The following is a 14,859-nucleotide window of genomic DNA, read 5'->3' as shown; positions in this document are numbered from 1 at the left end:
AAAGGAGAGGAAAAGATAGAGCCAGGGCTTGAACTGGGCAAGGTAAGAAGCCATTTAATGAAGACAAGGGCAAGTCTTGATCCCAGCCCCACCACTTTCCAGCTGTTAGTGATCTCCCTACTAAAATTCCTTTGTATTTACTGTATATAAATTTTATAAATAGTTATCAGTCTACATATGACTTTTTCCCTTACCCTCTCTTCACAATTCTTGCATCCTTCCTCCCTCCCTCCCTCCCTCTCTCTCTTCCTTCCTTCCTTCCTTCCTTCCTTCCTTCCTTCCTTCCTTCCTTCCTTCCTTCATCCCTCTCCCCCTCTCTTCCTTTCTTCCTCCCTCTCCCCCTCTCTTCCTTCCTTCCTTCCTTCCTTCCTTCCTTCTGCTATATAATAATCAAATAAGGAATAGCTACTGAATTGAATTGATAGAACTGAACTAAGCAATATTAAGTCTTTAAAAGGTTTACAAAGAGTTAATCTCAGTCTTCATGTTTCTCCTCATTTGCCAAAGATTTTTTTCTTTCTTCTTTTTTTTTTTTTTAAATTGACAAAGCCTCATGTTAAATAAGATAAATTTCAGAAAAATAAGACGTGCATTCACTTTGGACTCAGTACAGGCCATTCTGAACTGTTTCTACTTAGTATGGCATGTAAGCTAAGTAGGCTTGGCATAGAAGAATGACCAGCATTATTAAAGAGGACAGTTAGGAAATCAGGGAAGGCCAGGGCCTTTCCTCCAGTCGCTTTATTACCTCCAAGGATGTGGCTCAAAGCCTGAACATGTCCCCTTGCATCTCAAACAAGGCACACCTCTTGCTGATTGCTGTTGGCCTAGGGACATCTGGAAAAAAGAGACAAAAAGAGGGTGTTTTCCTTCAAAACATCTTGGACTGGAATACTTGACCTCAAAAAAAAAAAGAAATTAGAAGAAAAAGCTTGGCAAGCTGGCCAAAGGATTGTGTAGAGTGCTGAGGGTTCAAGATGAATAAGCCATCACTTATTGTTTATCAAGGCTACATTGAGGGCCAGCTAGGGAAGTGGTTCTCCTGCATGTAAATCTAAAAGGGTGGGGTCCTTCAGGATGAAATATAGGGGTGCTAATTCCCAGAGCCTCTGCTGTTGTTGTGAATCACCAAGGCAACATTTAAAATGTTCAGAAGTGAATTACAATCCGTGCTCCATTCCTCTCCTCCCCCCCACCCACCCCTTTACTGGAATGGAATCTTTGGGCTCCTGCTCTTTGCTTCATCTATCTGTGATTTATGGACAGAGCATGATTAAATCAGAGTGGCAAATGCAAACAGATGTTTACTCCACCACATGTTTATGGTCTCAAATAGAACTTAAATATTTTTGCTGAAATGTTTAATGTGTGGAGGCTAGATCCAAGTAAGCCTCCATTTCTGATGAGGGGAAGGTATTCAGTATTCAGTATTATAGGACAAAGAGATAACTGTGGAGTAACTCTAACAGTGCTTATTATGCACAGAATCCAATCTGCAAAAAGAGAAAAATTGTCCCCCAATGTCGATTGACTGACTCTAACCATACTTCCTTTCCAAAGAGAGATTTCGGAAAATTATCCTTAACAATGCTCCTTTTCTAGCCCTAAAACTCCAAATGATAATTACTAGTTGGACATTGCCAATTTGGTTTTTTTCTGTTTATACCTTTTTGTATCTTCTATATCTCTCTATTCAATGTGGATGGGAAAGAGAAAGAGCAATGTCATATTTATTAAGAGGAAAACTTTAGTGTGCTTAGTACCAAGTTGGCCAGAATCGAAACGCATGTTCAAATATGTCTTTATCAATTTCCAGGAAAACATGTGGATATTTGATGAAGAAACTGGGTAGAACTTGCTACTCTATGAAATTGATAATTCTTGTCCTTTTGGATGAGAATGCTTAAATCTCACCAGTGGAAATAATATGGAGCCTCCATAATACATGTTCAAATGATGTCCGGGTTTTAAAAATCAACATAAGACACATTTCAATCATTGGATGTTAAATCTTGGAATGCCTCTAGAAGGTACCTAGTACAATTCCTTCATTTTACAAATGGGAAAATTGGGGTCCAGAGAATGAAATGACTTGCTCAATAGGTCATTGATGGCAGTGGTAGGAACAGAAATCAGGCCTCCTGATTGCCAGCTGATTAGTCTCTTCAGTATAATCCATTACTTAGTTATATTTATTATGGGTTCGATATTTAGAATTGGAGATCTTAGAAGTCAAACTGCTTCTTTTCATCCTGCAGATGGAAAAATGGAGGTCCAGGGAGATGAAGTGTTTTGTCCATAGACACACAAATAACAGAAGCAAAAATGGATTTTGAACACAAGACCTCTAACTCCAAATCAAGCATTAATGTCAGAAATGGGATTTGAACTCAAGTCTCTTTGGCCTCAAGCTCAACACTTTATCCATTCTCAAACAGGATTCTTAGGAACTCCAGGGAAAATTTCATCCACAAATAGGTTGGAAAATAGAAGAGCAAATAAAATAAGATATTTATGCGTGTTAAGGAAGACCACTCACTGGATACAGTTTCAATCATTTCAGAAGATGTTTGCTATATAGCTAGGGAAGGACTTGGTTGCCCATCTAATACATAGCTTTCTGAGTCATTTCACTGGACTGTTGTATTTCTGTCATACAAAAAAAGCAGATCACTAGACAATAACTTGGGTTCCCATAGTGGGAGATTTAACAGTTTGTTTCATCTCCTACTCACTCAACTAGACTATTGGTGCTCTCTTCCTGGATAGTGGTTTTTGCAGATGGTCAACTGGAAAAGCCTTCCCAGAGGAAGAATGGAAGGTTGTCATTTTAGTCACACAATATGTTTCTTTTAAATTTTAAAAAAAAATCCTTATTGTGTGGAGGGAAGGTTTGGGAGGTTCTTGATATATCAAGATTGCACCCCCATGATCACTCGAATGAACAGAGCAGACCTTTGATAGAAAGCAGACTCAGTTTTATCTTAGGGAAAGAGGAGAGCCACAACATAGGAGAATGTGCCCCTGAGTAGACGAGATTAATCTTAATTTCTAGGGAAAAAAGGACAGGGGATATAATACAATACTTTGTCACTCTTTACAGTTAGATGTTTCATTTCATTTTGACACATGCTTATCATCCTTTCCCGGGAGTCACCTCCAAATTAACAAGTTAGGAACAGCAAGAAGTTCAGGGTCCGAACATCTCTCTACAATGTATTCTATTCCAAGACATTTCTGTCACATTTTGTGCTGTTTAGATAACAAGGAGGAGAAAGATTGATTTCTTTGTTTCTATTTATCTTAAAGAGAAAAACAATGGGTCATTACCTTCCCTTGGAAGCTGCCTGGAGAATCAGGATGGGGGAAGAGAAATCTTCAATAAGGAGAGGGATTCTGGCTGACTTTACTGACTTTGCCCTTAAAGTTTAGGAAACCACAGATTTGTGTGTGTGTGTGTGTGTGTGTGTGTGTGTGTGTGTGTGTGTGTGTGTGTTATTCCTAAACACTCTTGCGAGAGACTCCATCTTCCCTAGTCACATTCCAGCCAAAAGGTTCTTCTGGCTCTTGAGATGGGGAATCACAATTTATCTCATTCAAAAGGGACTAACTCTTTTCTTATTACTGGGGTTCTAAAGGTACTTAATTGGGGATACTACTATTGCTAATTAATCACTACATTGAGAATAATACTAATTTCTTACTAATTTCTCACTTCACACACTTACCTTCCAACTTAGAATTAATTGTATGTATTGGTTCTAAGGCAGAAGAGTGGTAAGGGCTAGCCAACGGGGTTAAGTGACTTGCCCAGGGTCACAAAGCTAGGGAGTGTCTGAGGCTAGATTTGAACCCAGGACCTCTTATCTCTAGGCTTGGCTTTCCATCTACTAAGCTACCTAGCTGCCTCCCCCAAATATGTTTATAAAATGATGTATTTTTTCTCCCTCCAAAAAATGAGATGTTATAATACAGTTATCCTGTAAAGAAGTTTCTGTGGAAAAGTTACACAAGGATCATAGACTTGGAGCTAGAAGGGGCTTTAAGATTATCTGATCCAATGCTGTATTTTTACATATGAGGAAACTGAGGCCCTAAATTAGGTAACCTGCTCAAGGTCACAAAGATAGTAAGAGGCAAAGCTGGGGTTTGAACCAATTGGTCCAATCAAATTCAGCCCTCTTCCCATTGTAATACATTGAATACATTAATTAGCAATAATCATATATGGTGAGAAGGGATGATGAGAGACGGAGAGGAATTACCGGGTATGCATATTAAAAAGGGGACATATTATCAAAGTATCAAAAAATGCCTCAGATTTTTGTTGTTGTTGTTCAGTTGTCTGTTGACTCCTCTTGACCCCATTTTTGGGGTTTTCTTGGCAAAGACATGGGAGTGGTTTGCCATTTTCTTCTCCAGCTCATTTTTTACAAATGAAGGACTGAAGCAAACAGGATAAAGCAACTTGTCCAGGATCACCCAGTTAATAAAGGCCTGAGGCCAGATTCGAACTCAGGAAGATGTCTTCCTGACTTTAGTCCTGACACTCTATCAGCTGTGCAACTTAGCTGCCCCAAGTCACTCAGAAGAAAGGGCTCAATTCAATTCTCTAACATTAGATCTAGGCTTCAGCAATCAGTATTCAGTTTGGAGATGGTGAGAAGAGACTTCCCCTGGACTCTCATTTTACTATTTGTGTACATTATAATTTATAACATCTTTTCCTCATTATTCTCTTCCTCTATGGAAGTTTTATCTCTTTAGTTAGACTATCAGCTATTGAGAGCAAGGACCAAGTATCTTGCACTTCGCATAACTCAACATAGAGGATAGTGCCCAGAACAAGCCTGCTGTAAGATACTCAACAACTGCTCATCCAGGCTTTGCTCAAAGATCTCCAGTGAAGGAGAGCTCATCAGTTCTCCAGGAAGCCATTTCTCTTTGAGATCACTCTAATTGTTAGAAAATTGATTTTCCTCTTGGCCTCAAACTTAAATCTGATTCTTTTCAGCTTTGACCAACAGCTCCTGGTATTGCCCTCTGGGGACAAAGCAGAATAATTCTAGTCCCTTTTCCACAACAATCCTTCAAATACTTGAAATCCATAATTGTGTTTCTTTGAGTCTTCTCTAGGTTAGATAAATAATTTGCAGGAGGAAATGAAAGTGGAAAAGGAGAAAGAGGAAGGGGAAGAAGAAGAAGAGGAGGAGAAAAATGAGTAGGAAGCAAAAGAGGAGGACAAAAGATAAAACCAAGAGAAGATATATTCTCATTATTTTGGATCACTGATTCGAATGTGTGTGGAGGAGAGAGAAAACTCACTCTCAACCCTTTTCCCTGTGTACATGCTTTGTGGATGGTTTCCATAGTGACAGAGGCCCTTTAGGGAGGGGAAAAAAAGTGTCCCTACCAGAGAAGAAACACATTTTGGCAATCTGGTCATACTTGCAGCCAGACCACTGGCAAAATGCTGGAAATAATAAATTCTCATTTGATTAATCCCTGCCATTTTTCCAGAAACCAACCTAATCCCAACTTTGGGGCAGGACATAGTGGTATGAGATCTCCAAAGAAGTACTCAGAGAAAATGATGATATTGTTTATTGGGGGGAAAATCACCCAGAAACAATGTTTAAAATTACATATTCTTGTCTATAAACTCTAGGTTTATTAAATGTAGGCTGTCTTTATCAACAGAATGTACAATTTCTCTCAGGAGCCAAGAATAGAATAACTTAAAAAGAAAGATTAAAGGGATAACTTGGAAGGAAGGCAATGTCTGCTTTGGAGTTTTTTCTTGACATGGGGGATAGCCACAACAAACTGTGAAATCATCGTCATCTTCTATTTGCAGTATGTGATGCCTCTGATCTCATGATGTGAAATAAAATTATGTCAGGGACCCTAATAAGTCCTGGGCTGGCATGAGCTCATCCAAGGGGATTTGGGATTAAGAATGGCCAAATAATGCCATATATTCCTCCTTCCTTCAGGTCCCACCATGCCTATTTATAGAGGATTAGATGTAAATGATGATTAAGGGTAGTTATGAAACTGTAAAAAAATCAGATCTATCTGTCACTTAGAATGGGTGGGATGGGGAGTAGCTATCATGTAGACAGGTACAGTGGGAGGTAGTTTGAATCAATAAAATGAACTCTTATCTGAACCTCAGTTTCTTCAATTGGAAATGAGAGATGATAACACTTGGGGAAATGCAGTATGTTCTAACAGATAGAGGGCTGACTTTGGGGTCAGGAAGGTCTGAGTTCAAGCTATACATCAACAGAGACTAACTTTGTGACCTTTGGAAACTCATTCAGCTTCTCAGTGTCTAAATAAGGTAAAGCTATAAGATGATGATAAGTTGCCAAACAAGGTATCACTACTTATGGATGAAGACAATTTACATGCTAAGAGTTTCCTCAGTTGGTGAAATAAGAGGTCCTGACCACCTTCACTCCCTGAAATAATCCTAATCGTAATAAGACATATAATTAACTCCATGGGGCTCTATGAGAACATTTCTTTGTAAGCTTTGGAGTACTAGCCCTATTGAAACTATTACCATGCATGGATGACTTCTTTCTCCATTGACTGCCAGGAAGTGGAGCTACCTCTCTTTCCTGAATTTTGGTTCTTTTTTTCTGCCTCCATCTGAGCCTTCTAGAATTGAATGCCTAAGATGCCAGCCTCCTTCTGCCTCATTATGCCCTAGAGACAGCTGGTAGGTACACAGTCCTTACCAAGTTTTAGGGATTTCCTCATCCTGGAGGGTCTAGGTGTTGAAGAGGACCAGAAGTGTAATGCTGAAATAAGTTGAGAATGATAGCACCATAGTTTCATAACAGAAACATTTCTTATCTCCTTGCTTAACTACCTTAATTTCTTCCTGAGTTCAAATCTAGTCTTACATATTTTACTACCTATATGACCCTGGGAAAGTCACTTTATCTTGTTTGCCTCAGTTTCCTCATTTTCAAGATAAGCTGGTGAAGGAAAGGAGTATCTTTGCCAAGAAAACCCTGAAGGAGTTCAGACACAGCTGAAAGGACTGAACAACAAAATCCTTATAAATAGTCGCCAGTCTTCCAGCCCTGAACCCCATAGAAAGGGCCATAGACATGGTATGAAATGAAGTGATTTCCTACTCTATCTTGTCTTTTTTATTTCCCATTCGTTTCAGTGCCATTATGTTTTCCATAGATTAATTTTTCAACAAAAAATGTTCAAATGTGAAGAAAATTCCAAGTGAAGGTTATCTTATTTCATGGTTTTAAGTGTGTTTTTTTTAAAGACCTTTAGCTGGTGCCCTTACTTTTGGTCTAGTACCAGTTGAGTTCACAGTGTGGCAAGGGTAGAAATGGATCTTCTTTCTCAGGCAGGATTACAACCCTTTGCCTTCCAATTACTTTGTTTAGCTTTCCTTTTTGCTTCTCTTCTGTCCTGTCTAGATTTTCTCTCCATTCAATTCAATTCAGCAAACATAAAAAGATAAAACAAAATAGGCTCTGTGTTGGAGTCATGTACATTCTCCTCTCTAATATTCCCTTGCTTACCTGGGAACCTTAGACATTAGTGCCATCACAATATATCCTGGCTACTCAAGACTTACTTGGACCTATTCTTTATAGTATCACCTCCATGTTCTCAAATTTCATGCACTCTCTACCTCTTCACCACCAGAAAAAAATGAGGGGCCTCCTCCTGGCCCTACATTCTGTTAATGTGATAAATTAAATATGTGACAAAGCATCTAAATGGTCAATGAATACATTCTGGGAATTCTAGAAGGAATGGGGTTGAGGGGGATGAATGGACTAGTTAGCCTCTTAAGTTCTCTTACAGTAAAGGCTGTATTCAGTTTTGACAAAAGATGCCTCAGAAAAATGTTCTGGAGTAATGTGATCCTTTCATCTTTCCAGGCCTCAGTTTCTTCCTTTGTAAAATGAAAAAGTTGATCTAAATAACTGCAAATATCTTTTTTTACCTTGAAGTCTGGGATCCTGTGATTTTTTTTTTGGTATAATTATAAGTAACTGGGAAGCCTGGGTAAAAAATAAAACTCAGGAATTGGGACCTTCAAGTACAAAAATACCCTGAAATACATCAAGGTAATCTAAGTATCATTATTCTGTGATTCAAAGATGACATAAAAATATTTAACTAAGTATGGAAGATATCATCTTGACTTTTAAAAAAAAATTCTTTTTTTGTATGTATCGCAATATTTAATTTAGATTTCATTTATTTGTATATTTTAATGTGTATAGCATTTCTTAGCTCCTCTATTAGACTATACACTTCTTGAGGGCAGACACTTTTTAAAAAAATATATTTTTATCAATCTTAGTTCCTCATATAGCATGAGCCCTAAATCCATGTTTATAGAATTAATTTGGAGTAATGCTACTATTACCACCCAAATGTGGCAGCTCCCCTACCTCCTCAAGATATTAAACAATCTGGAGTATGCTCTGGAAATAAGATGCCATGTAGTCTGCCAAAGTTAGTTGTATTTTGTAGATTTCTATAACGTTAAGGAATACTGGGCCTTGCCATCAGACTTGTCCCGGTACCATATCCAGGGATTGCCATTTGCTCTGTGATGCAATGTAAGAATCTCTGGGTTTGGCTGTATGTCTTTCATGGCATCCCAAGAAACACCAGACCTTTTCCTTCACCTTCCAGTGAAACTCTCCTTTTTGTCTTATTTCTACCAATTAGAATGTGTGTTCTTTGAGAATCTGTCACAAACTGACAGAAGTGACACATAAAGTTTTTTCATTCATTCACTCATCTGTTTAGTCATTCATTCAGTAGAACAGTACCCTCCTTTAGGTTCCTAGAACTTGGTTACTCAGAGCATGTGTTGTCTGATGGGTAGTGGACAATAGACTTAACCTTTATTGGAAATCTCCTAGCCTGAGCTATGAAAGAAAAAAAAATTGAAAACAAAAAGAAAAACCTTTGGTTCTTTTTCTAAGCAACAATTCTATAAGACATAAACTTGGTCTAATGTCCTCTGCCTTCACTTATGCCCATTAGGTGACTTATAGATCATAGCAATGAAAGATATGGTCCATTTAAACAGATTTTAAATGAAAAACATTCATGGAAATTCAGTGGACCCACTTTGAAAATTATAACACCTCTGAGAGCCCACAGATCTAAGCTTATTACAAAATGGAAGAGGAGAAGCACCTCAGAACTTTAGGCAGTGTTAAGGAACTAATTCCTCTTGAAAAGAGAGGGGAGAGGACCTTACATAAAAAAATAAATAAATATGGGTAGGGACTCTTCCAAGGGAAAGGTCTCTATGTAACTTATCCCAGGAGACAACAGTTTGACCATGACTCTTGGCCCACTTCAAGGCCTCCAACAGGCAGGCTGTCAAGATGCCATTCTTTGCCCTGCTATCATTGTCAACTTGTGGAGAGAGCAAGAAATTCCTTCTGCCACTATACATCCTCTCACGGTCTTTAGCCTTGACTTTTGACACCAGGCTGGCTGGGACCAAAGATGAACAAATCATTTTATCTGAAGGGTGAGGGTGGGCGGCATTTTGAGGACTTACTGACTTGGTTTGAAGGGTGCAGGGCACAGTTTGGTTACTCTCACACTGGGTCCTGAGTTTTTCCAAAGCTGGTCCTATTCCTTGAAATAAACTTAAGTGCTTTCTTTTGTAAATATTCAGGGCAACACATAGATGGCCATTTCTAATGGACCAGTGGTAACTGTCATTGGGCAATGAGCCAGAATGATGGCTTTCCTTAGAGGGAAATGGGGACAACAATCCTGGCTTCACATAGTTTTCCCATGAAAGGCCAGTTGGAAAATCTACTCCTCAAACTTGTGCCCCTTAAGAGAAAGGCAGATGTGTGCTGGATTCATTTCGCAACCAGTTAAGATTCTTGCTATGGTTATAGGAGCAGAAAGGATAGGAAGATGCATGTACCTTGAAGACAGTTTCCTAAAAAACATCTTCATTAAAAACACAAATAAGTAATAGGAGTCAACTAATGTTTTCCTGATTCTTAAGTCATTTCCTTTATTGTTCATTTAATACTAGCAATATATTAAATCATAAGTTCTCAAGTTGGGACCTATGAATTTGTCTTTTTAAGAAATATTTTGATCACTAGTTCAATACTTTCCTTTGGAATCTTATTTATTTTATTTTATGTTTAAAAACATTATTCTGAGAAGGGATCCATAGGCTTTGCCAGTCTAAGATAGGGCTCCAAGACATACAAAAAGGTTAAGCATCTCTGAATCAAATGTTCCTGACATATTTTTAAATGAACTAAAGGATTTGGTGGATAGAAAAATACATATTTGGATTTCCTAAAGTAGACCACTAGATTTGTACAATCTGTCCCCACCTTACTTATGCAGTCATATCTCTTTCTAACCACCCTCCCCACCATGAATTCTCTACATCAGGCAGGTGTCACCATTCCTAAAGAGACCAGTGTCATTCCCACTTTTGTGACATTTCTTTTTTTGAATGTCAATTCTTTCTTTTAATGAACCCTTCCCACCTGAGGTCATGATTGTCTCTCGTCTCCTAGTCAAATGGTACCCATTCATAGAATCATCCAATTTTAGCATTCATAGAAAATCTTATTAATCCAATTTGTCATTTTATAGATGAAGAAACAGAGGCTCACAGATAAAAATATCTCAGAATTAGAGGGTGAACTCAAAGGCCACTTAGTCCAATTGACCCCGAAAAAGGCACTGGAAAAATAGAAATTTGAGTCCCAGTTTTAAACCATATTATGGCCATAGGTAAGTCATTTTAGTTCTTTGTGTCTCTATTTTTCTCATCTTTAAAATGGAGATAATACTCGTGTTAAATATGCCACTGAGTTGTGAGACAAATATTTTGGAAACGCTGAAGAGTTATGGAAATGTTAGCTGTTATTCTTCTCCCAAGAGGACTCCTATTAGTGGCAAGGACAGAAATGGAACCAAATTCCCTGATTTCTAGTCTGGTATTCTTTTCATTCTTCAGGGGCCAGTTTAAGTCCATGAAATTTTTTTCTAACCACTTAAACCCACAGTGACATTTGTCCCTTTTTCTGTCTCCACAGAGGCAGGTAAGTGGTTAAAAGTCTCTCCTCTATCCCAATATTTTGTTGGTTTTGATCTGTCCCATAGATCTGGGATGAGAAGGCACAGATACAAATGCAATTTTCTTTTGTGAAGCAGACAAATCATTAGTTCAGATTTGTCATTTGGACTGCACTGTTATAAATTCTTTCATCTGGGTTGGTAACCAGATTTATTTTTGCCCTCTGAGGACCTTGTTATTTTGCATTTATAGCTTTCTCTCTTCCTTTTCCTTTATTTTACTAAAACCTCAACTGCTTGATATGATGGCCGAGAAATACAGTGTGAATTCTTCATAGATCCTCCAGTTCTAGCTGTGAAGAACTTCCAATAATTCCATCTGCAAGGTTCTCTCTGTGTTGGCAGAATAATAGCTTAAATTACATTTTATCTTGCAATGTAAATTCTTTCTAGTGATTTACATCTGATATCTCATTGGAACTTCCCAAATGTTTTGTGAGGTCGGTACTACAAAATATTATTGTCTTCATTTTATGATGGGGAAAATAAAATTCAGCTTGTTTGCATTAGTTCCTAGAAGAAGAATGGTAAGGGCTAGGCAATAGAGGTTAAGTGACTTGCCCAAGGTCACATAGCCAGGAAGTGTTTGAGGCCATATTGGAACCGAGGACCTCCCAATCTCTAGGTCTGGCTCTCAATCCACTGGACCATGTAGCTGCCCTTTACCATCTATTTTTTTTTTTACACTGCCAAGTCATGAGACACTTTCTTTGTAGAACAAAGGGATTGGTTTTAGTGGGAGGAGTTGGGGAAGAATCAATGAATTATTAAGTACCTAATATGTGCCAGACACTTATGAGAAGCATTTAGAAAATATCTCATTTTGTCCTCACAACAACCCTTGAAGACAGGTGCTTTTATCACCATTTTTCAACTGAGGAAACTGAGGCAGACTGTAGTGAAGTAACTTGCTCAGGGTAACACAGATAGTGGGGACCTGAGGTTAACTATGAACTTAGATCTTCCTGACTCCAGTTCTAATGCTTTATCCACTGTGCCACTTAGCTACTTAATTATTAATTTAAAAGAGGTGAAATAGATTTTCTCCTTTAAATGTATAATCAGGCAAATTGTCCATTTTACAGTTAGTTATGTGAGTTAAAAGTCATTGGAGAAAGTAGGCTAGCTTTGTGAGCTATGTGGAAAATTTGGCTCCTTCCCACTCCCCTCCTCACCCAGTGTTGACATTAAGTGTGAATGAAGGGTTAATACAGTTATGAAATTTGAGCAAGAGCAAGTGGGTAGTTGTACTTAGCAAAGCAGCTCCATATGGAGAGAAACAGAAAGTGAAAGACTTCTCTGTCTAAAATGTAAAGCCAACTTTCTGTGCACCTGGGGCTGGTTCCAGGAAAAGACTAACACTCAGAGCCATGGTATTGAGGCAAATTCACATGGGCGTCTAATCTCACCCCCAAGTTTTGACAACATTGGTCGGGTCCTAGCCACGGGCATAAGAAAATGGCTACAGGATCGTAATCTTTGGAACTGGAGGAGAATTTAAGGATCATTTAGTCTAGTCCCTTCATTTGACAGATGGGGAAACTGAGGTCTAGATCGATAGAAATGACCTGCCCAAGGTAACAAGTGGTAGAGCTGAGAGTTGTGTTTGGGTCTTCAAACTCTGCATCCAAGCATAACCAAACATGCTGGGAGAACATCTAAATCTAAAAATACTGATCTCTTATCTCCGGGATAGTGTTCTTAGCCCTTTTTCTTTGATAAGTTGATATGTTTTATGAGCTTGGGAGAAAATCCTAGTACTCATTTTATCCAGTCATCAGTCTACCCATAGTCCCCATTCATTTCTTATTTATAGCCATTGAGAAACCTGAACCATTCTTCTTTTCCATCCCTTCCAATACCATCAGTGTAAACAGGGAGTAAGATAGAAGAACAAATTAATAGGTCACACTTTTGGAAAATGGTCCTTTTAGAAATAAGAATATATCAAAAATGTTTCTTATAATGATTATTCTTATAAAAATTCTGCATCACTAGCCATGGAAACCATGATTGATTGGCTTGGTGATGCCTAGAACAGGGAAGGATGTTGGTTACTTGGTAAGGGAAGGATATGGAGCCAGTTGTCTTGCCCTTGCCTCCTCTGCTGAAGGTGGTATGGACAACTCAAATTTACTTGGAAATTTCCTCTATGCTGTTCCCTTATTTCATTGCTTTTCTACCTCACATACTACCAAACTTCTAAGAAGAAGGCATCTCAGAAGACCTTCAAAGAGCAGATTCATCATTAGCTACTCTCTAATTGGCTTTATCCATGTCCTGATCTCAAGATAATTTAGCAAGATCTGTGTGATGTCTTGAGATACACTTTGCTGATTTCCACTGTAGGAAGAGAGGAATTCCAAGAGAACAAAGGAAAAATTACACACAGGAAAATGTTGCCCAGGATTCCTGTTTACCTTATTGGTTCTTGATGCAAAGGTCCCACTGGACTGCTTTCTATTCCTCCCCTAACTCTTTATCATTTCAATTTTGCTACGTTGTTAAGGATCCCTTCTAAGGATCTACAGCAGCAATGATCACCTTGCCTCTCTTGTTTTCATGACAATGGCTAACCCTCTGTCATTTGGGGGTCTTGATTCTTTCACAGTGCTAACCCATTTTGTGGGATTTAAAAGAAAAACAAAACAAAACAGCATAATCTCAGAATTTGGAATAATTTGGGGAGGAAATTCTGTCTGAATTTCTGAAAATTCTGCTTCATGCCTCTTTGTTAAATGAAGTTTATTAAGTTCAAGTTTATCCTTCCAATAGCTTGAACTATGGGGCTATTAAAGAGAGATCTTACTAGACTTGCTTTAGTGAATAGATATGAATTATTTAAATGCAACATATTATTTATATGCAAATGAGCGATGAAAGTACTCGAATAGAATTTTTCTTTGGAAGTCTAAACATTCCAACTGAAATTTTGCTTTATTCATTTCTCTTGGCTGTAGGAAGATAAACTTTAGACCTATATATGTGAGTACCAGGATCCGATAAATGTTGTCCTAGGGGTAACTTAGTGATCCAAACACAGTGGTTTTTTTTCTTTTTAAGGCTAGATAGCTTAGAGAGGGTATTGATTCATGTCTGACATATGGTAAGAGTAATTTGATTTACCGAAGTAGTCATACAATCAGAACAGGCCTTAAAACAATGAGACAAGGAGAAAAAAAATCAAGAATGGGCCCATCCAAATAAGGAGGGGTTGGATGCTTTGCAAAATGTAGATGACGTAAAAACAAGCAAAAATCAATAAAAAGTTATCTTAAAAAGTATACTAGCCTAGCACTGCCCTCTTTCTGAAAAGTGACGCTTATCAGTGCTTCATTTTTTGCCACTTCTTTAATAGGCATAGGGAAAATCTGGGAATATTCCTGAAAGGATGATTGTTTTCTTCCTTTTACTTTGGTCTCTTTCCTAAGCATCCACAAGAGGGAATTAGTGAACTGAATCCTTCTAACCACACACTATTGTTCTATAAAATAAAACCTGGAAGCTTCCATGTCTGGAATTGTTTTTCCTCATGGCACCGAACCCAGACAAGAGTTAGGAAAGCCTTTATTATCTGGAATGGTTATGCAATGGGGCATTTTGGTTAATTTGGTACTCAGGCTACATGAGCCCCACATGAACAAACTGGAGTCCAAGAAATTGAAATACAATAAAATATATCCAATAACAAAATTGTTTTATCATGTTTGAGAGTGA

The 14,859-nt window shown here is 38.2% G+C and overlaps 1 protein-coding gene across 2 annotated transcripts in view; it reads right to left on the bottom strand.

Moving 5' to 3' along the window:
- LMCD1 (LIM and cysteine rich domains 1) overlaps nt 1-14,859 on the bottom strand; it is an 86,809-nt gene that overhangs the window by 45,451 nt on the left and 26,499 nt on the right. Inside the window, exon 2 of one of the 2 annotated variants that reach the window (XM_044662998.1) lies at nt 749-837. The exons of the other annotated variant lie outside the window; for it this stretch is intronic. Coding sequence (XP_044518933.1) covers nt 749-837 — 89 coding nt within the window. The remainder of the gene's footprint in view (nt 1-748; nt 838-14,859) is intronic. 2 annotated transcript variants of the gene reach the window in all.

The sequence above is a fragment of the Gracilinanus agilis genome, chromosome 1 (genome assembly GCF_016433145.1).
Source record: "Gracilinanus agilis isolate LMUSP501 chromosome 1, AgileGrace, whole genome shotgun sequence".
Lineage (NCBI taxonomy): Eukaryota > Metazoa > Chordata > Mammalia > Didelphimorphia > Didelphidae > Gracilinanus > Gracilinanus agilis.
The sequence above is the reverse complement of the archived record's forward strand: the minus strand, read 5'-3'. Positions and strand labels throughout refer to the sequence as shown.